Genomic DNA, 23,404 nt, shown 5'->3' on the forward strand with positions numbered 1-23,404 from the left:
AAGTTTAAAAAGTAAATGGTGTTTATAAAAGATTTACTTTTTTAAAATGCCCAATGCAAAGCTTCAGTTCTTCCACACTGGCAGCTGCGACATGTGCACCAGTGCAGCACACTAGCTAACTTCTAGTGGCCTGATAGTGTCTGTGTGTAGAGGTAGAAGTCTGGACCGTCTCAGCAGAACTGGGATACCAACTGCCCCATCAACCCCTTTGGAAAAATTCCTTCTGCTTATTTTCTCTTTTGTAAAAACCAACTCCTTCGTAAAATTCGAAGTTCTTTTTTTTTCAATGTTCTTAGTATCCTGTATATTTCTTTTAGTATGAGTACTTCTCTATGTATAATGTGCATCAAAGGCCTTTTTTATAAGAATTTCTACATCTGTTTACGCAGTAGTGTTTTCTTTTTCTTTTTTCAGTTTCTCATTTACTTCTCTTTGGGTTCCAAGAGGATGCAAGAAGAGTCATACACATTTTTGAGGCGAATATGGCTGTACTTACCCTGTTTTGCGCTGTAGAATCATCCAACAGGCTGCAAGGACAAGTAGAATAAAGAAGACCGCTCCAAAGGACACGCCTACGCAGTAAAACAAGGCGATTAAAAGCATAGAAAATATTTTCTTAGTTTAAGATACTCTTAGCATTCACCTGCACTATTTCATTAATGTGTTAACTGGCCTCCTTTCCTCCACTCTTTAGTCCTCCCATTCATCTTTCACCCAGAGATCAGAACGATTTTCAAAAAATACTCATCAGCCATGTCTACGTATAAAGTGAATGAATTCTAGATATTTCAGAATCAAGAGGACTTGCGTATAGATTGCGTGTGAGGTATATCAGGAACAATTCGGAGAGTTCTGGCACAAATCGTTGGATAGACAGGAGCCCCATTTGTGGGTATGGGGGAAACTCGAGAAAGCGGGATAGGGATGGAGAAGAAAATTGAGAGTTCCATTTAGGATATGCTACTTTTGAGATGTTTGTGACAGTCAAGCAGGCAGATTACTTTTGGAACATACTGTTTGGTGAATAGATGATCACCTGCCTCGATGGCATGTTTTTTAAATGGTTCAAGCTAGTTCAGCCTTTATCTTTGCTTTTCGTGTCTTCCCTTGTGACACTTAATAAACAAAACACGTTAAAAAAGAGGCATGGAAAATATAACCCATAGGTTTCATACGCTATCTTAATATCTAGCCCCTCTAGAGGTTGCCAATGATTGTTTAAACTACTACTATAAATTCTGCTGTAGAAAACACCCCTGTGCAGGCTTACCTTTAAGATTTCCCCTCTGCTCCTTGTTTAATCTAGTGCATTGTTGTTACTACCTTAGGGTTATAGAAAAGGGGTGAGCAGAGCAGCTTTGTAACCTTTATTCCAATGGCAGCCTTTCAACAAGTATGTGAGAACAACACTGGAGCTCCTGGGCTCCAGGTCTCCATGGCCCTGCATGTGTCTGTTGTGTAATGCACAAGGCAAGAGCTATTCTATACAGCCATCTCTGCCAATCCCCTTTGAAGCAAACTCTATTATAAGACTATTCCTCTTACATACGCAGATCACAAAAGTGGGCTTAGAAAAATTGGTCTTTGTAGCTTCTAGTTTGTGCAAGTGGGCACACTACCATCCTGAAGAATATTCCTGGTTGTATTCTCCAGCTATAATAAAATAAGATAAATGATTGTTCATTTGTAATGGTTCAAAGATTTCATAGAAACTTTGATAAAGGACACTCACTCTATATGCCTATGAGGACATCAGTTTTGCCACACTATGGCCTGAGTTTATCACTATTTTCTTTCTAATGAGGTCACAAGGTAAGATATTTTAATCTCTCTTTTTACATTTCATTCATTATAAGGGAATACTTACTGTTAAAGACGCTAGAGTTCCTCAGCAAACCCTTTATAAAACTTACCAACAATGAGAGCCTTATGTGGGCCTAAAAGGAAGACAAAGTCCACAAATGCATCAGTCTAGCACTTTACATGATTAAACAGAAACTGTCAGCCAGTGACAATGTATCTGATTTTTATCAGTACACAGTCAGTACATTTTTATCAGTACACAGTCCAATTATTTTCTAATATATATATATATATATATATATATATATATGAAAAAAAAACCATTGGTTTTACTCAGACAAGCTCATTTTATCTTGCGTACTCAGTGGTCTGTTTAATTTCTTTTTAACTTCATATTTTATCATAAAAGTAGTATAAAATACAGCAAAAAAATTATAAGACAAAATGAAAGAAAAATATCACACATAATCCTACCACCGTGAAAGGCTGTGGTACATTCCCTTCTGGCACGTGTTCTCATGCATCTGAGTTTTCACATATGTATAGAATCTCTGTATCTACCTTACCTTTGCATAGTGGAATTCAGCGCTCAATATATGTTAACTTTACAACCATTACCATCACCACAACCACCATTGCTGCTACTTCCATGATAAAACGATTAACCCTTCATTATATTTCTCATCTGTCCACTGCCATCTTACTTACTTTCCAAGTGTGTACATAAATTGTAAGTCAAATTTGATGACTTTTTATGATTTTCTCTATTATATCAAAAAGTTCAGAGTTGGCCTTCTTCTAGAGGGTTGATAAATATTCTTTTTATTATTTTTATGTTAATTTTTCTGTGTTGACTTTTAAAACTTTTAACTCTTTATTTTACCTGGTATTTATGGTAAGATAAAAAGAAAGGCTCTAAATTTTTTCAATGCTACCTGTATTATTTGAGCATCTTTTCCTTTCTCGTGGATTGATGATGTCTCAGCTATTATGTTTTATCTGTAAGATATTTTTATTTTTATGTACAATCACCTTTATTTTATTTATAAATAAATAAAATAAATAATAAATAAAATATTATTAATATCTGTTTTGTTCCACTTATTTATAAAAATAAGTCTATTTTGTGTGGTAGAAAGTGATTTGTGGCTTTATATTTTGTTTTACTATCTGGTATGGTGGTCTCCCAATTATGTGAATTTTTTGTCTTTCACAGCCTCATCTTCAAAATACTCCAAAGGCATTCAGTCAGTTAGGCAGCATTTTGCCAAAGAAGTGAATATAATTTGATATTAAGGGAGTGTCAAGTTTATAATTTGGAGACATTATTTGTAAATCAGATTAACTAGCACGTTTAAGGGATTAACTGTAAAAAAATGGCTCTTGAACAATCTTGGTATCCACATATTATAAATAAGAGTCGTAAGAATGGGTGGGGGACAGCCTAGCACTTCCTTAAATTAGGAAGAGTTATTCATTGGTAGTTTTGTTCATCACCTCCTTGATGTGTACAAGTTCAGGTGTTAGGATTTTCTATCTTGCATTACCCTCTAGTTGCCAGCAGAGGGCTACTCTCCCACAGAGCTCAACGACACATGATTTCTAAATCTTCTGTACCAGCTTAAGAGCCTGTAGCTACACCAGTGAGGCAGACCTAGCAGCTGGCCTCTGCAACTTGGAAGGCTTCCTGACTCACGTTGGAAGCATTCTTTTTTTAAAAAAATTATTTTATTACATTTATTGGGGTGACATTGGTTAATAAGGGCTGCTCTATCTCTGATGTGCTCTTGACTTTTAAGGCTCCTAGGCCGTAAACAAATCATTACTCTGGGAAGCATGCAACAATAGAGGGATACAGACAAAAAAGGTTCAGAGGGAGTTCCCCCAGGAGAGATGGATGGGTTGAGAAATGTGAGGAGAGCAAGGCTACTCTGACTCTCATTGTTAAGGGCTTTTGGAGATGAATTAGGGCTCCTATTGCATTCCTTCTCTCTTACCATGTGCCATAAACATCACACCACATTCAGTGACAGTATGGATGAATGAATGAACAGTATAATGACTGGAAAGGACACGCATTCTTTGTACTTGCACTTACTAGATATACATGTGGCCAGAGGAGGGTCCCATGTGTCATCTTCCTGGCACTGGCTCCAGGGACTGCCTTCCAGAGTATACCCTTCTTCACACACCAAGGTTATATTATGTCCATATTGAAACACTCTGTTCATTTCCAGGTCTTTCTGGATTCCATTCATAAACGGTGGGAGGCTACATTTTACCTCTGGAATTAGAAAAATCAGAAGGAAATTGATATTTTATTGAGAATTGTTAGTTATAACTGCCATAAGTAATACAAAGATCTGTGACCCCAAACCTTCTTTCCCTTCAGCAAAGATCAGTCAAGAATTATTGACTACCCCCACATCTTATGATTTAAAACTCTCTGACATTAATTTCTTAGGTAAAGTAAGGGACTATAGAATAAAGTGTAATCCACTTTCAATCATGGACAACTCTGCAACTGGAAAGTTGTGGAAAGATTAGGAGTTAGGATACCCATGTGCTAGCCCTGGATCCACTGGGTCATGTCATAAGGAAATAGGAATATCACATTAACTCTCTACGAACTCAACAAATAACGCTATTTTGCCTCTGGATTATGCATGTTTCTGGTCATGTTTATATATAGAACAAAGAAGTTAGTAAATAATGATTCTGAAATTAAATATCAAATTTCTACTTAATTTACATTACCTCATTTAGCTCAAGATTTGTTTTCCTGCCCAGCTGTTAAACCCTTCTTCAAATAAAGCAAAGTCTACTTTTCAGTTGGTTATCTCAAAATTAGCCTAAATTCTTTTTTTATCGATAAACACCAACAAGATAAAGCACTATTTCTCAAAGTACAGTCTGTGGTTTTCCTACACCAAATATTCTGATGAGTTTGTTAAAAATAGATGTCTGGACGTCAACCCAAAATGTCAGAAACAGAGTTCTTAGGCATGCAGATTAAGAATCTGTCTTTTTTAGTAAGGTTGCTGACTGATTTTGCTAATGCTAAATAAATATGGACAAAGAGTAAACCATGTTTGAAGAGAATGGTTATTAAGGCAAAATGAATTTTACACTAAGTGGAAATAAAGCAGCTACCAATAGAATAGAGTATTATTCTTTCATTTTTCAGGATAACTATCCCTGTCTTAATTTGAATAATAATCATTGAACTCTTCCCCAAATCTTCATGCATCTTATGTAAGTAAAACAAGGAGGGGTGAGCTTTCCGGTTTGTGCAGAGCCACAGCGACTCTGTAAGTGCTGTCCATTCTTGCAAATAACCACAAGAGAGTCACTTCCCATCACATGGTGGGTCACATTTTATCTATCTCTAAAATCGAGGGCTAGGAGGCCAAGAAGCATTTCTGAGACTTTTAGGTTAGGGAAGGTGCTATGATCCTATAACCACAGCAGCCATAGAACTAACCAATCTTTAATATTAGAAACACAGGGATATCTGTAATCCCTTATACCTCATCTCTGGCCTTCCATAGTATTTCTAAAATGAAAGAATAGAAGAGAAACAAGCAAAGCAAAATCATTTAACTTATCGTTTTGCAAAGTCAAAAGAGCCACATTTAAAAGCAGACAATCTAGAGTTCAGTGTTCAAAGGCAGGGCTGAGCAGGGGTCCAATCTAGCATCACCACTCGTGAGTTGTGGATCATGGGCTGGTTACTGGATCTCCCTAGACCTCAATTTCCTCCTCTGGAAATTGACTAATAATCCCACCTCATCAGATTCTTCTAGAGACTAACACAAATCACTTTTGTAAAGATCTCAGTACCATGCCTAGTCATAGAATATGATTTTTTTTCCACGTTTTGTAGCTTTTTAGAATATTGTCAATGAGGATTTTTAAGTCAGATGTTATTTTTGTAAACATAGACAGAAATAATGGAAATAATCCCTGGGACTTGTTCTAGGAAAGAGATGAAAGTAACACCTCACCATTGGTCTTGGAGATTACAGAAGACTCAGCATCCGGTAATTCCAGGAACTAATTGCTCAATCTTACTTCAGGCTTCCAATGTCCTCACAACAAACTGTGCTTGTCTCCTACTGACTTTCTAAGGGTATTTGCGAGGACCACCTGCGATCCTCTGAGATCCTTTAGAGCTAAAGTATTTTATTAGTTAAAAACCTGTAAAGCATCTTAAATGTGTTCAATGTCTATCATTCTACTGGAAAGTCCATCAGTTCTTCCTACTGATTGGGTCGAGTTGAGGATCCTTGGGCAGCCTTCCTTCTACTGTTTGTTCTGTGTTTCTCCTCCTCTAATGATACTCATTTCACGATCTTCTCAGAAAGGATCTCTGTCTTATTAGCCTCATGCATTAATTTTCCATAAAAGCCTAGCAAGAGTAAGAGATACCTTTGCAATAATGATCAAATTGGCTCCAGGTTCCCTTGTGTGTACAGAAAATGAAGGCTTTTCCCACCAACAGGTAGCCTGGGTCACAAGTATAGTTGACACTCATCCCAGGAAGATATGGAGGTGCATCTCTTCCAATGTGATGCCCGTTGTGGATCTTGGGTGGATGTGGACATGCTATCAGCAAGTTCCCCCCAAAACACAGGAAAAGACATTCAGTTAAACAGAGAAATATGAACATGCCACAATATATAATGATATCTCTGGCTATTAGAGCCACATGAAGACCCAGGTAGGTAGGTCCCAAGGCACTAAATGTTTGCCAATCAGTGGGAAGACTGATTCTCTAAACCCAGACCTCTCAGCCTTTGAACAGGATCATCTGTATTCTCTGCCTGCAAACTGCCCCCAATGGAAGTACCACTGCAATCCACAAACTACCAATTCATTGCTGTCTGTCCTCACTGGAGGTTGGAGCTTGTGTGGACAATCACAGCCACCAAGGAACCTCCTATTGCCAGACACTGTCAGGTAAAGCCAGACTAACATGAAAAAGGAATGAGGTACAGAGTCCAAGAGCACAACCTTACACTACACTTCCCCAGGGCAGCCTGCGTTCCCTTTGCTAAAGGTGAGACGAAGGGATAACAAAATGCAGTCCCAGGCTGAGCAGAACACTTAGAAGTTACACAAGGACTATAAATGTCTCCATCTGACTTTCCTAATTATTTCTATAGCATTACCCATTCTGAAGTAAATTACTGCCATCAACATGTACGTTTTGCTCTGCACACACACCTATCTAGTATAAAATCAACTAGTGATAGAGACGGCATAACCGAAGGTTTTCTTTGGCATTTGTTTTCATTACTTTGAAAATATCCTCCATAAAATCTGTGCCTCACGGATTCTCTCCGCTCTGCACTCCCTCCTCTCTTCACCGTCCTACACAACTCAGCCCAGGAGGAAGGGTCATGAAAGTCCCGCCAATTAGGCCACAGTGTAGCACATTTAGAACCATCTGTTATTCGCCTGGCAGGTAATTCTGTATCAGGTATTCATAACAAAGCCACGTTCAGAAGCATAAACGACCATCATTAGAGAAATATGGAGGTTCTTGCCCAGATATATCAATCCATCTGTGGAGTAGAGAAATGTGCACCGACCAGTGGGAACAGAAAGTTCACAGCGAGGGGCAGGGCTGCTCCAAATCCCGTTTCCTTGACTGTCACTCGTGCAGCGGATGGTGCTCTCCCCAATGAGGTTGAAGGTCATCCCTCTGCCTGGGTGGGAGTCACACGTGTAAGTAATTTCTTTCCCATGGGGAATGTCTCCCAGGGAAGTTCCTGTGTGGCTCCCATTAAGGATGGCTGGAGGATTTGGACAAAAAATTTCTAGAAGGAAAACAAGAGCTTTAGGGTCTATTTAGTGTTTCAATAAAAAATGATTGTACCATACTAGTGACCTGGGGCTGTGTTATAAACACTGTTTTCTTTCTATGAGAACATAACTAAGGTGGAATTTATTATGTAAGGCTTTTTCTGAGCATGAATTAAGAAAGGTGAGACTTAAATTAGTTTACTGCAAAAATCCAAAAGCTTTTAAGTTTTTAATCAATTTGGAAGGTAGTTAGTTTTTTTTCCCAGCAACCATTTGACTGCCTACTTTATGTAAGGCATTGTGAGTCCTGGGTTCATAGTGGGGTGGAAGGCAAAGTTTTGGCCCTCAAAGATCTGAAGTTCCAGGGAAATCTTTGTGAAGTTTGTTAAAAATGGACTATCCTTTTCAGCAGATGTAAATGTTTCCTGATGACCCATGACCATTAGCCTCAGTACCAACACCAAACACACAATAGTGTCATCAGAATATTACACTGATTCCTGTAGGGTTTTTTATAGCCAGATTAAAGAGCAACAGGAAGCTTTTTTCACCCCCTTCTTCTTTCATTGTTTTCTTTCTTCCAAGTTATCAGCTGTCCTTTCTTCCTGCTGTTAGTGTATCTGTTTCAAATAGTTCCCTCCCTAAAACTAATTTGTTACTTCTAATCTTACATAAATTTAGGAAGAGATACCCAAACTTGTCAGAATTGTATGTGTAAATAAAGTGAGGACCATAGTACATCAAACAATGATTGACTTCTCATACCTGGATTTTAACTGTGTTTGTGTTTATCCAGAGTTTACTTATAAATTTATTTCCAGCTTTATGTGTGTCGGGAAGGTTGAGTTTGCAGGATATCTGAGTTTTATAAATATGGAATGTTCTCATAAAGTTCCACCATAATCCCACAAAATGTCCAAAAGATTTCTAGCAAGGTATTTTATCAAAATCCAAAGTAAAATGAACATTTCCAAACATCAGGAAAAAGGAATTTTTTAAAAAAGTATTGCTTGTGTTAATAAACAAAGTAGGATAAATCAGTAACATCTTGGTGTATAAAACACTTTTATCTACTTATCCATTTCTGAGTCTGGATCACCTCACCTCATCATTTTAAATATGGATTCACCTCTCTGTTCCGTATTAATTTATCATAAAATTGCTTTCTTTTATCTATAATGCATCACTTTTAACATACCATTTTATGTGTTCCTTTTTTATATGTTTACTTATTTCCTTTCTTGTTCATGATCTGCCTCTCCCTATGACCTTCTTGAGAGCGGGAATATGTCTTCCCTATTCAATACTCTCTCCACGTGAAGTCCTGGAATGTGGGAAGCCCCTCCTCAGTAAACACTCTGGATTAAATAACAGGATGAATGAATAGTTTAGATACGTGAGGAAATAATAGGACACATAAATTTAAGCGAGATTAGTTCTCGGTGGCAAAACTAAAAAATAAATGGATAAATGAATTTTGGTGGACCTTGTGTCCTCTGTTTCTCCCCACAAAATTCAACATAGGCATTAACCTAGTGACTTCCAGATTAGTAACATAAACCCATGGTGTATAGGATCTACGTGACCTACTTTGAAATTTTTCCAACAACAAGTGATTCCATGCGGCCAAACACCCTGGAAACAAAAAGGAGAGGTACCCAGGCTACATAGTTAGTCTTTCTACTCACGTTCACACACAGGAACACTGCTGTTCCAAAAGCTTTTCATTCCAACCAAGACACAATGACTAGCAGAGCTGCCTTTTAATCGAAACCTAAAGAAGAAAAAGGGGTAACAAATGGGTGAGCAAATCCCATCTCTTCCATTTTCTCGTCACTGATAGATAACTCTGCTTCCTCTCTTCAGTCTAAATACCATTTGGTTCTTAGGTTGAGGCCCAGCTAAATGTCTCTGTTCATTAGGGATCTGAATTCAGTAGCTGGCAGAAACTCAGAAACCAAATTATTCTAAAGAATCACGGTATCCTGTGAAGGGCAAAGTCATCAGAACTGATACACTTAGTGGTCCTACAGACATCATAGCCCAGTGTCACCTGCAGAAGCCACGGAACACAGAGCCCTAGAACCATCCCTAGGGCACACTGACAGCCCTGTGACATGCCACTTATTCCCATCAGTGTGTCATGAGGAAGAACAGCTCTCCATCTGGGTGAGCAAAGCAGGGAACATCTGCAGAGAACTGGCATCGTTCTTGCCGCTACACTTGTAAGGGCCAGAAAGAGGCTCACAGAAGCATATTGACCAAATGTTCTAGGAAAAAGAAGGAGGATGAGGCCAACCTGAAATGCCCAGCTTATTACTGGGTCCTGTTGTCCTTCTGAGATCTGCTGATTATTACTGGGTGGAAGACTTTGTAAATATCAAAGACTCCTAGGGACATATTAAAAATAACTGCTGTGTTGTCCAATCTAGTTATCCCCACAGACAGTGCATACGACCTGGAGTCCTAGATGCACATTAATAACTAATAATACTAATTGAAACAGTAACATTGGCCATTATGAGCCCAATGTCCACAGCATTACAGATGGAAAGATACATTACTGGATTAAAAAGTACGTATACATACACTTACAAATTCCATTATTGATTGATTTTAAGTTTCCTGAAAAAAACCCTGGCCTGACTTATCACATTACAAATAATTTTTGTCTTATACAAACTTTACTAGCAAATTTTCCATAAAAATATTTTTTCCTGCCTCCAAACAAGTATTTATCCATTTACTTCAAGTTTCAACCATAAATTCCAGGTCAGTGTTTATATTTGTACTTAACACTGAATTACATGTGTCATTTCCTTATTTCCTGAGAGTGTTGCTACTGAGTCCTTCCACTTATTTCAAAATTGCCCAGATGTTAATCTCTCCGGGTACTTCTTCTTTTCCATAGGTCAGCTCCCATTTTTGGATTAACCCTTGAACCCAACAGAGTCCTATCTAGGTCACACTCACCCCTCATCACAAACGAAGGACACTTTTGCCCCAAGCTGGAGATTACGTGGAAAGAGCACACGGCCATTAGGGAGTTGGTCCAGGAAGTCAGCACACAATTTCACTAAGGAAAAAACAATCAGAAGTAAGACTGCCATGTGACATACAAAGAGATTCATCTGCAAACCAGATGAGAGTGTGGTTTCACCTGCACATCTGGGGGGTGCTGGGCTCCATTCTCCCTGGGGTGTACAGCGCAGAGAGGCAGCCCCTCTGAGATCATAGCCGGGCTCGCAGCTGTAGAACACTTCCTGTCCAGGGGAAAGATTCTCCTTGTTGCTTAGGGTATGTTTACCATGCAGGATTTCTGGAGGTGGCTGACATACTGGGGAAACAACAGGTCCAAATTTCTGTCAGTTATGGGGAAACATCACTTGCTATACCCTGTGCCTGCCAGGGAGCTTAAAACTCCTAATTACAGAGTATAGGTTTAAAGAAGAAAAGAATTGGTAGTTTCATACCCATGTTTTACTGATGAGCAAACTAAGGCCACAGTTCATAGCTGTGACTAGAACTAAGGTCTCTCCAACATTTCGTCTGCATTTTGTGTACTAAAATGTTCCCAAGATAACAGGGAGAATGGTCCTTTTGCTTTCTAGTACTGGCCATCCAGTCCAGAGCTGTAAGTGCTGACGGCTCATTCCACTCTTAAAACTTCCTAAGAAGGTAGTCTTTCTGGCAACAACAAAGGATACCTATGCCCAAGTCTCACCTAACAGACCCCTGCCTAGCTGTGTCTCCCTTTGTATTTCCTCCAAGCTTCTCGTTCTGAACTGTAAACCTCCTCTGAATCCTTATGTGCCAACCCAGATTCTTCCCACTCCTCTGCTAAGCCAGCCGTTTCAGCAAAGAACACAAGAGAAGCCATCAAGTACAAAGTACACAGTCTCCTTTTTCTTAAACAAACAAACAAAAAAAGCTATATACTTTTTAAAGAGAGAACATATTTCTTAGAGCATATTTTGACTAAAATTTTGGCTTCCATCCACAGTCCAATTGGTGTATGCTCAGGGCATTTGAGTTTCCATCTGAACCATATATAATTGAATAAAAGTAAATATTTTCTGGATTTGAGCAAGTCATTTCTCCTTTCTGAGCCTCGAGGTTTTCAGTAATAACATGGGGGAGTTGGATAGAATGAATGAAATCTAAGGCCTTTTTAATAGAATGTTATCATTTTGGTCCCCATGACTCATTTGTCTGTTGAGTCCCACCAGTAATAGCTCTATGTCATTTTTATCATCATTATTCATCATACATTTCACTATTACATTATCATTAGGCTGTGCAATCAGGAAGGCTCTTAAATTCCAGGCTTTGCAATTTACTAATGCTGTGACCTGGGAAAAGTTATTTAACACATCTAAGACTCAGTTTTCTCAATGTGAAATGGGGATAAGAATAGTTCCTGCTTCATATGTTTGCCCTAAGTATTAAGTTAAACAACTCATATAAAATGTATGTCTTATAAATGAGACAGAGGAAACTATTACTATTTGGCAATTATTAGGATCAGAGAATAGAAAGTATTAAGTTAGGAGTGTTTATGCCAATTTCATAGTCCCTGTCCACACACAAACATTTACATACACACACCTTCCTTAATTTCAGGAAATCCTATCATTTGTACTCACCTCACCCCCCCATCCTGAGCAGAGTCTCAGTGATGAAACTTACCCCTGGAGCAGCTTGGCAGCTCAGGCACCCATGTGCTGTTGGCCCGGCATTGCACACTGTTGGACCCTTTCATTACAAAGCCAGGCTGACATCTAAATCTCACAATTTCACTTAAGGAAAATAAAGTCCTGTTTCCTGACAGTCTCATCCCATTTTCAACTTCTGGAAGTGTGCATTTATTAGCAGAAATGCATTGAGGAGGAGGGCTGCTCCAATCACCAAGCTGATCATCTTTGCTGGTGCAATATATAGACTGCTCTCCCACAAGGTCAAACAGCTTTTCTCCATCCGGCCCAGTGTTACACTGATAAGTTACCACTGTTGCATATGGAAAAACGTTTGGATTGTTGCTGTAGAAGTCTCCATTGGATATGGTTGGGGGCGGCTTGCATGATATAACTGTGATAAGGAAAAGTACAGTAAACAACAGCTTAATTTTTAATTTTTTAAGACAATGTTCTTAGTGTAGTTTTAGGTTCAGAGCAAAACTGAAGGGAAAGTACAGCAATTTCCCATATACCCTCCACCCCTATACATACATAGATCCCCTATTATCATAAGGCCCTACCAGAGAGGTATGCTTGTTACAATTGATGAGCTTACATTGACACATCCTAATAACTCAAAGTCCACAGTTTACATTTGGGTCACTCTTGGTATTGTACATTCTGTGGGTTTGGACTAATATGTAATGGCATATATTGATCATTATGGTATCACACAGAGTATTTTTACTGCCCTAAAATCCTCTGTGCTCTGCCTGTTAATCCCACTCACCATCCAAACTCTGGCAACCAGTTTTTATAGTCTCTGTAGTTTTGCCTTTTTCAGATATATTTTTTTTACTGTGATTTATTTTATTATGAATTTAAATAACAAATACAAAGAATCAAATGACTTCCTAGACTGTATCTAATTACAATATGATTATTTTCTTCTAATATTTGCTAATAATCAGACATGTTGTTTACATATTTGAAATATGGGTGTGTGTGTGTGTGTGTGTGTGTGTGTGTGTGTGTGTGTGCGTGTGAGATACTGGTTCTGTCCATAATAATTACTTTTGTAAAAATATTTCTGTATTGTTATGGTTTACATATTTGTGATTTTAAGTGAATAATCTATGTGATTTTATCATAGATTGCTATTTACTTATTGCAGGGATATTTTTTCTATTGGTTATTTAATAACCTCATTTCAGGTTAAATATACCATTTCTGGAACTGCTCATCAAGAAAACAGAGGAAAAAAGAGAGTGCTCTCAGCATCTTGGTGACATGAGTTATTCCTTTTTTCTCTCCCCTTTTATTTACAACTAATTGGTCATTCACAAATGAACAAAAGTACCTCTGTATGTTATACTGGAACGTCCAGGAGATTACTACTTACCTGTCCTTCGGAAAGTAAGTGGATAGATAGGATCTTGGAGGGGACAGTGGATCTAACGAGTCAGTGAACCTGTCCCAACCCCACTAACCACAACTGGGGAAAAAGTGAAACTGGAGTGTGCAAAACATGGTTGATACTCAAGGGAGGCAGAACTTGTGGAGGTCCAGCCAGCTGATGGGAGAACGAGGTACTCCATGGAAGCAGGATACAGATATGTTTGGAGGAAGAGGAAGAGAATCTCCAGGAGTTGGTCCCCCTCCCCAGGGCAACACTGCAACATGCTGGGCTTTCGTTGGTGGGGACAACAGTGACCTCCCGCACAGAGGAGTGATAAAGCAAAAGCTGTATCCAGAGAGAGTGTATTTCGATAAAGCAGTGATTCTGTGCAGGTCACAGTTGAAGGGACCTGATTATCTCCCACACCATGGATTTCTGAGGAGTGACCTCTATGACTACCTGGAGTGCTAAGAAAGGGAAAGAGGCAGACGAGAATAACAAAGGGCATTGAAGGAACAGTTTGCCCCCTGCTGTCTGCTTTGGGATTTCAGCAGGAGTTCTGCTCTGGAATCTCTGGGAAAACCCCTTTTTAAGCCTCTACCTACTGGGCCATGGGCACCCACAAACTTTTCTTAGAGAAACAAAAAACCGAGGGAGTCCATCACCACTAGAACTGCCTTGCAAGAAATGCTGAAAACAGTGCTTCAAGCTGAAATGAAAAGATGCTAATTAATAACATAAAAGCAAATAAGAGTACACAGTACTCTAGCAAAGATGAAACATATACAGTCAGATTTAGAAAACTGTAATTCTATATTAGAAGCATGTGTTAATCACTATATTATAGGATAAAGGCTTAAGTAAACAATAAAACTAACTACAGCTACTCTAATTTTCAACAAATTCACAGCATAAAAAGAGGTAAGTTGTGATATCAAACGTAAAAGGATTGTATTAAAATGGTGGAATGCTTATAGGCAAATGAAGAGAAGCTGCTATCAGCATAAAAAAGACTATTATAACTATGTATGTTTTATGTAAGCCACATGGTGATCATAACTCAAAAATCTAGAATAGAGTCATGAAACATAACAAAGGAGGAGACTGAGCAAATCACAGTGTAAAACCACCACATTACAAAGATAGACAGAAACAGAAGAAAAAAGAAGCAAAGGAGATACAAAACAACCAGAAGGCAAATGATAACATGGCAGTACAAAATCCTGACATACCAAAATCACTCTTATTATAAATGGATTGAATTCACCAACAAAAGTCACAGAGAGGCTGGATGTATAAAAACAAGACCCAACTGTGTGCTGCCTAAAGGAAACTCATTTCAGCTCTAAAGACACATATAGCTTCGAAGTGAAGGGATGGGGGAGGATATTGCATGTAAGCAGAAACCAAAAGATAGTGGGCATACCCATCCTTATATTAGACAAAACAGACGTCAAACCAAAAAAAAATAACAAGAGAAAAAGAAGGTCGTTTTATAATGATAGAAGGATCAATGTATCAAGAAGATATAACAATCATAAATATATATATGCACCTAACAACAGAGTATTGAAATATATTGAGCGAATACTAACAGATGAAAAAGGAGAAATAGACAACAATCCAATAATAGTAGGGACTTCAATACCCCCATTGTCATTAATGGATAGATCATCCAGAGAGAAAATTAACAGGGAAATGTTGAAATTGAACCATACTCTAAAACAAATGGACTTATCAGACATATATAGAGCATTCCATCCACCAGGAGCAGAGTACATTCTTCTCAAGTGCACATGGAACATTTTCCAGGATAGATTATATGTTAGGGCACATAATAAATCTCAGCAAATTTAAGATTAAAATTATACCTTTTTTTTTTTTTACCGTAATGGTATGAAATTAGATATCAATGAGAGGAAAGCTGGAAAATCTACAAATATGTGGAAACTAAACAAGACAGTTCTGAACAACCAATGGGTCAAAGAAGAAATAAAAAAGGAAACAAAAGTATCTCAAAACAAATGAAAATGGAAATGCAACAGATCAAATCTTATGGAATGCAGGAAAAGCATTTCTGAGAGGAAAGTTTATAGTGGTAAATGCATATGTTAAGAAATTAGAAAGATCTTAAATAACCTAACTACACTTCCAAGAACTAGAAAAAGAACAAATTAAGCCCAAAGTTACCAGAAGGAAGGAGACAATAAAGACTAGAGTGGAAGTAAATGAAATAGAGATCAGAAAAACAATAGAAAGGATCAATAAAACTGAAAGCTGATTCTTAAAAAAAAAATAAAAAAAAAATGGTAATCTGAAGCCAGACCGAGAAAAAGAGATGACTCAAATAAAATAAATTAGAAACGAAAAAGACATTATAACCAATACTACAGAAATACATAGGACCATAAGAGACTATTATGAACAATTATATGCCAACAAATTAGATAACCTAGAAGAAATAGATAGATTTCTAGAAACACACAACCTACTAAGACTTAATCAGAAGGAAATAAAAAATCTTGACAGAACAATAAAACGGATTGAATTAGTAGTAAAAAAACCTCCCAACAGAGAAACCCCAGGCTTCACTGGTAAATTCTACCAAGCATTCAAAGAAGAATTAAACCAACCCTTCTCAAACTCTTCTAAAAAATTGAGGATGAGGGTATAATTCCAAACTCATTTTACAAGGTCAGCATTAGATTACCCTGATTCCAAAGCCAGCTAAGAAGAAAAGAAAACTGTAGACCAATATCCCTTATAAATATAGATGCAAAAATTCTCAACAAAATATTAGCAAACCAAATCCAAGTACACATAAAAATGATTATACACCATAACCAAGTAGAATTATTCCCAGGATGCAAGGATATTTCAACATATGCAAATCAATAAATGTAATATGTCACATTAAAATAATGAAAGATAAAACTCACACGATCATCTCAATAGATGCAGAAAAAAAAAAACATTTGAAAAAAATACGACATCTTTTCATGACAAAAACCCTTTGCAGATTGGGTATAGAAGGAACATACCTACACACAATATAGGCCATAAACAACAAACCCACAGCTAACATTATACTCAATGGAGAATAATGAAAACCTTTTCCTCTAAGATCAGGAATAAGACAAGGGTGCCCACTCTTACCCAACATAATCGGGAAGTGCTAGCCAGAGCATTAAGCAAGACAAAGAAATAAAGGGCATCCAGATTGGGAAGGGAGAAGAAAAACTGTTATTATTTGCAGGTGATATGATTCTGTATATAGAAAAATCCCAAAAATGCAACCAAATGACTATTAGAACAAATCAATCACTTCAGTAAAGTTGCGGGATACAAAATCAACATACAGAAATCAGTTGCAATTCTGTACAATAAAGAGGAAATTCTGGAAAAGAAATAAAGAAAACTATCCCATTCACAAGAGCCTCAAAAATAATAAAATACTCAGGAATAAATTTAACCAAGAAAGTGAAAGATCTATACAATGAAAATGACAAGGCTTTGCTGAAAAAAAAAAAAAAATCAAAGAAGACACAAACAAATGGAAAGACATACTATGTTGATGAATCAAAATAATTAATATTGTTAAAATGTCCATACTACCCAAAGCTATCTATCTATAGATTCAATGCAATCTCCATCAAAATACCAATGGCATTCTTCACAGAAAAAAAAAATCCTAAAATATTTGTATGGAATCACAAAATACCTTAAATAGCCAAAATATCCTGAGGAAAAAGAACAAAGTTGGAAGTATCAAACATCCAGATTTCAAACTATACTACACAGCTACAGTAATAAAAATGGTATGATACTGGCACAAAAATAAACACATAGATCGATGGAACAGAGTAGAGAGACCAGAATTAAATTAATGTTGATACGGTCAACGATTATTTGATGAAGTAGCCAAGAGTACATGATAGGGAAAGGATAGTCTCTTCAACAAATGCTTCTTGGAAAATGGGAGAAACACATGCAGAAAAATAAAATTGAATATCTCACATCACTCATAAAAAAATTAATACAAAATGGATCAAAGTCTTAAATATAAGACCAGATAATATAAAACTCCTAGAAGAAAACAGAGGAAAGAAGCTCCTCAACATTGGTCTTGGCAATGACTTTTTGGATATGATACCAGAAGCACAAATATCGAAACCAATGATCAACAAATGGGATCACATTAAATTTAAAAGCTTTTGCACAGGAAAAGAAACAATTAACAAAGTGAAAAAACCTACAGAATAGGAGAGCAATTTTGCAAACCATACATTGGATTAGGGTTAATATCCAACACATGTAAAGAAGTCATACAACTCAACAACAATAACAACAATAACAACAACAAAATCTGATGTAAAAAGGCCAAAGACATTTTGCCTAAACAGACATTTCTTAAAAAGAGAACATCCAATGGCCAACAGATACATAACAAATGCTCAACACCACTAATCATCAGGGAAATGCAATTTACAACCACAAAGAAAGATATAATCTCACACCTGTTAGAATGGCTATCATCAAAAATACAAGAGATACCAAGTGCTAGTGAAGATGTGGAGAAAAAGGAACCCTTGTGCACTGTTGCTGGGGATGTAACTTGATGCAGCACTATGGGAAACAGTATGGAGGTAGCTCAAAAAATTAAAATAGAACCACCATATGATCCAGTAATTCCACTTTTGAGTATTTATGCAAAGGAAATAAAAACATTAACTTGAAAAGATATATGCACCCCATTATTTACAATAATTATTTATAATAATTATTCACTGTAGCATTATTTACAATAGCCAAGATATGGAAACAACCAGTGTTCATCAAAGAAAATGTGGTACATGAATACAATGAAATATTATTCAGCCATGAGAAAGGAGGACCTGTCATTTTTGATAGCATTAGAGGACTTTGAGCACATTGTGTTAAGTGAGATAAATCAGACAAGTACCGCATGATATCATTCATATGTGGAATTCTTGAATTTCATTGAGTGGCTTTGGATCAAAATTATGAGGAAATTACACGTTTATTTTCTTGGGATAAATTCTGGGAAATGGAGTTGCTCAATCAAAAGGTATATTGCTCATTAGCCTTCCAGAAGTTTGTGCCCACTTTTACTGCCATTAGTTCTGCATGTGATACTGATTTCTTCACAGCCTTAACACTATCAATTTGCAATCAGTCACTCTATCAATTTGCAATCAGTCACTCTTCCATGTTCCTCAAAGTTTTGGAGGCTCACTTTAGAGTATCCCATTGAATAGACGGAGTCAGCTAAACGAGAACAAATACAACTACGGTGTCAGTCTGGAAGACTTTGAAGGAATAACGTGCAGAATGACCAGAGGCCTGGTAAAATTGTTAAGAAGTGTAAATTGTTCTTTCACTGTTTAGAGTAAGAACAATAAGGGAGTTATCTACTTCCTGGGATTGTCATGTGCTATTAAGAGGTGGCAGACGTGGCAGAGACAGGTGTAATTTTTCTAATGTCTTTTAAAGTCACCCACTAGGAGAATGATATTTATGCAGGGAAGAGTTCACTATCAAATTGGGAAAGTTACCTGAGTTCAATTTCACACATTCAGATAAATTACTTCCCAAAATCAGAAAAACAGAACAAAAACAGGAGAACCATGCAGCACATGCCTCCGATTTTCAAATATTTGAGAGACTACTCTGTGCAAAAAGGATTAGGTTTCTTCTGTGTAACTACAGGGGCAAACTGGGATCAAATAGAGGGAACTAGGGAAAAAAATATTTCCACTTACTCTCACAAATATTTCCACTTACTCTCACAGATATTTCCACTTACTCTCACAAATAGGTGCCTCCTTGTCCCAAGCAACATTATTGCCTGAGAGAAGACAAGCAGCAGATGGGGAGCCAATGAGTCGATACCTACATAGAACCAAAGAATGAAAAATGATTATACTCCACACATATTTCCCACTTAAGTCACCAAGAGAAAATAATAGCAGGGGGATGTTACAAATTACAGGACAGATTAAAACATGGGCGAACTCAAGGAAGAAACCCCATCTCCATCTGAAAATTAGCCCTTTACTCCTAAGAACAAGCTTAAATTCCCCCCTCGTTAATCCGTCTTCATTCCTAGTCCCTCATGACTCAATGCAATAATTCTCTCATTCATAATGGCACATTTTTGTACTTGACTTTAGGGAGCCTCACAGAGTTATTTTTTCCATATGTACTTCCATCCAGGAAATTATGAGTTCTTGATTGGGAGGAGAGATGTCCTATGGATATATGTGCAATTTCTAGCCCTGGCTGAGAGAGTTTTAAGCTCGGGGTGCTCAATTAATATTAGTTTATTGAAGGAAAGAATGAGGGCTTTACTCTCAAGATTCAGTAAATGAAGGCCAGAGGAAACAGCTAATCATCTTCACACTTTAAATGTGAAAGGCAGGGGTACTCATCCACTGAGCCATAAAATCCTTCAGAGTAGGCCACAAAATTTAGAACATTTCATCATGATTTATTTTTTATTTATTATGTCTATATTGCTACTGCAAGACTTTGTCACAAAGGAGGCTCAGCTAACCTAGTCAAGTGTTCCAGTGTACAGCAGGGCAAACGTAGATTAAGTAAAAGAAAGGCAGGTGCATACCGCAATGTCATGTAACAGTGAGGAAGTTACGGTAGTGGACCAACTAAGAACTTGTTTTTCTGGTTACTTAAGACATGTCATCAGAGCAGTAACCACTTGTGGCAGAGACTATTGGTATCTCCACTATCCAATTTCATTAGTATTTTCCCCTGTGCCAATGGCCACTTTCAATAAAGGCTTCAGTGCTCAGCTTTCCTTACAGCTGGACGTAGTTAGTTATGTGACTACTCTCTGGCTCCAAGGATGTCTGTGTGTCTGGAAAGCATCTTTAAATGGATGAGCGTTCCCTTCTTCCATTCTTCTTGCTGGCTGCAGTTTGGACCATGAGGTGACATGGAGTCTCAGATAGAAAGATCCCAGGTTTCTGTGGACCTTGGAGCCACCCAATAAGCCCTAGACTTCCCATGGTTTTTAACCTGAGAAGGAAACTACTCTCTTGTTTAAGCTCCTGTTATTTTGTCTTTTACTGTCCTTTACAGCTGAATCTAATCTTAACTGATACATCATCTCTTCCCAAAACAGAGCCATAAAGATGACAGCAACCATGTGGGTATAGCAATGACAGTGAATATTTTTGCAGACATATTGGGTCACTTTCATATTTAGGTAATGATTGAATTTTACTTATTGTTAATTATTTTTTATGGGCTATGTTGTAAAATCATTTCAAGTATTCCAACAAACATTTAATCTTCAAAATTTCTGCAAACAATCTGAGAACCACTAGAGCAGGGGTGTCCAAACTGCGGCCCGCGGGCCAACTGCGGCCCGCAATCCATTTTTAATTGGCCCGCAGCGAATTCCAAAAATATATTTAGTTTACTTAAATAAACCAGGTGAAGCAATACGCACTTCACCTCGAGTGAGTGGCCCGGCTGTTTGTGTATTTTACTGCATATGGCCCTTGGTAAAAACCGTTGAAAAAAGTTTGGACACCCCTGCACTAGAGTAAGGAAAGAAGATAATAATCTTTCCATTACATGTGTGTTCCCTTCTGCCTGTCTCCTGTCATGCATTTAAAAATTGCCTTCAGAGCACAGGATCATGGGTGTCCTCTGACTTTTGACCTTGTAAAGGTTGCTGTTAACCTGCTCACCATGACTAAGCTAGAGAGCTGGCGTAACAATGTGAAGTAGCTTCCAGTGTATGTACGGCTGTAAAACAGTGAATAGTTTTGCAGGTAATGTAAGACACTAATGTGCTGCAGTGGATAAATGATTTGCTATATATTTGCTCCTATTCTGTGGGTGGTTTTTACACTCTGTTGATGGTGTCTTTATATTGACAGGAGCTGTCGTCATAAAGGACTGATGAAGCTAAAAAGTATGAGAACTCATAGTTGAGGTGGTGAGGGCAGGTGGGAATCTACACAGCCGTGGCATCAGTGCTTTTGTCGAATTTCACAAGCTCTCCCTTTTAAGGTAATTCAGCCCAATTAACATCTGGGTTTCATGTATATTTTCATATAAAAAGGCAAGAACTCCACTAGTGTCCCCTCTCTGTGTGCACTTTAATGCTTACATGTCTGAAAACTGCTGTTACATATAAGAGTTACCCTCCCAGCCCCTGCTTCAGCATCCTCCAACTCAGCTATTGTACTCACTGATCTCATTTAAAGATGTTTGCATGGTTCAACTAGCATTTTCCCTTTTACTTACTTGGCAGGCTGGCCCTTTTTATCCGGTGGATATCTTACTAGGTTTCACATGTACTATTTTTGGCAGAAACATGGTGCCCTCCCTTAGTTTATAATACAGATACAGATTGTTTCTTTCTTTTTTTTTAGAATCATTTGGTCATATTTTTATCTTTACCCAGAAATTTTATTGCTCTTTTTTTTTTTAATTTTTAATTTTAATTTATTTATTTTTTAAAATTAGTTTCAGGTGCACAAGACAAAGCAAAACTTAGACGTTTATCATTTATATCCCTCACACTGTGTGAACCCCCCTCCCCCCATCCACTATCCCTCTGTACATTCCCCAAATTAATTTTCAAACCCCCATGACCATCTTGTGGTTACCGACTATTTTTCAAAACCTCTCACCTTATTGCTCATTTTTTAAAGTACAGGTGGAAGTTTTTTAATTTGCCTATCTAAGAGTGGGTCAGAGATTGACATTGCTGTTCCAGAACTCATATTCCAGAGAGAGTGCTCCCAACTCACCCTTCATTGCAAGAATAATTAACTCTTGATCCAAACTGGGTATCTGTGTTTATATGCACCGCGCCATTGAAAGGTTCTGGTGGAGTTCCACATGATTTTCCTATGGGAAAGGAACAGAATTTGGCACTAGGTGTCGAGTTCAATTTACATTTATTTTTAAGAGTCAGATGGGAGTGCAGCATACTGAACAGCCTATATATTCCTGATTGTTCCACAGAATTGACCACTCTGAGGAAACTCATCATATAACCTTAAAATCAGGCAGCTATAGAACTCTAGCTTTTAAAAGGACTACCTTGCATCTCCCAATAGGATTGCTTTCTCTTCCTACCAGCCTAAATCAAGGGCCTCATAATTTGGGATTTCTGTTCATCTTAGTTAGCCAAGCACAGTTCACTGTGACCCACATAATTTTCTTTTGTGTCCCTTTTCCATTCATTTCATGGCTTTTTTAGTCATCAAGGGTGTGGGGACAGAGCCAGGAGTGCAGTTTCCAGTCCTCACGTGGAAAGGTGCTGGCTCAGGTAGTAAATGGCCATCAACTGTGAGTGGATGGCCATCAGCTGTGGCTAGTTGGCCATCAGATATAACCAGTGAGCCATTGGCCCCTAATATAACTGCTGTGGCTACGCTAGCAGAAAATGGGGGCTAGCAAGAAGATGGCAGCTGAGCTAGCAAGAGCGGATTGCAGTTAGCAAGTGAGGTTGGTTGGCAGAGAGAAGTGGACAGCAGGTTGCAGATCGTGTGGCTCCTGCTTCCTGTGTCTCCAACCCAGCCGCCAGCGAGAATATAGTGGTATGACTCCCCTATCTATGGCTCTGTGGGTGTTCCTTTTTGGCCTCATTATATCCTGTGTTCTTATGTGGGGAGCGGGAGCTGAGACCCCGCATGACACCCTGCATGAC

At 38.0% G+C, this 23,404-nt stretch overlaps 1 protein-coding gene across 3 annotated transcripts in view; it reads right to left on the reverse strand.

The window, feature by feature from the left end:
* Nucleotides 1-23,404, reverse strand: part of CR1 (complement C3b/C4b receptor 1 (Knops blood group)) — a 101,137-nt gene that overhangs the window by 11,364 nt on the left and 66,369 nt on the right. For 2 of the 3 annotated variants that reach the window (XM_088801690.1, XM_088801692.1), the window contains exons 19-29: nucleotides 22,500-22,599; nucleotides 19,517-19,602; nucleotides 12,304-12,702; nucleotides 10,775-10,951; nucleotides 10,588-10,690; nucleotides 9,303-9,388; nucleotides 7,401-7,628; nucleotides 6,235-6,411; nucleotides 3,902-4,087; nucleotides 1,914-1,937; nucleotides 497-572 (exon numbers count right to left, since the gene is read on the reverse strand). In XM_088801690.1, the coding sequence (XP_088657816.1) occupies nucleotides 497-572; nucleotides 1,914-1,937; nucleotides 3,902-4,087; nucleotides 6,235-6,411; nucleotides 7,401-7,628; nucleotides 9,303-9,388; nucleotides 10,588-10,690; nucleotides 10,775-10,951; nucleotides 12,304-12,702; nucleotides 19,517-19,602; nucleotides 22,500-22,599 (1,642 nt within the window). The remainder of the gene's footprint in view (nucleotides 1-496; nucleotides 573-1,913; nucleotides 1,938-3,901; nucleotides 4,088-6,234; nucleotides 6,412-7,400; nucleotides 7,629-9,302; nucleotides 9,389-10,587; nucleotides 10,691-10,774; nucleotides 10,952-12,303; nucleotides 12,703-19,516; nucleotides 19,603-22,499; nucleotides 22,600-23,404) is intronic. The other variant, XM_088801691.1, reaches the window with a different exon arrangement.

This window comes from Rhinolophus sinicus, chromosome 11 (assembly GCF_057876585.1).
Source record: "Rhinolophus sinicus isolate RSI-liver-muscle chromosome 11, RSI-T2T, whole genome shotgun sequence".
NCBI classification, from domain to species: Eukaryota; Metazoa; Chordata; class Mammalia; order Chiroptera; family Rhinolophidae; genus Rhinolophus; species Rhinolophus sinicus.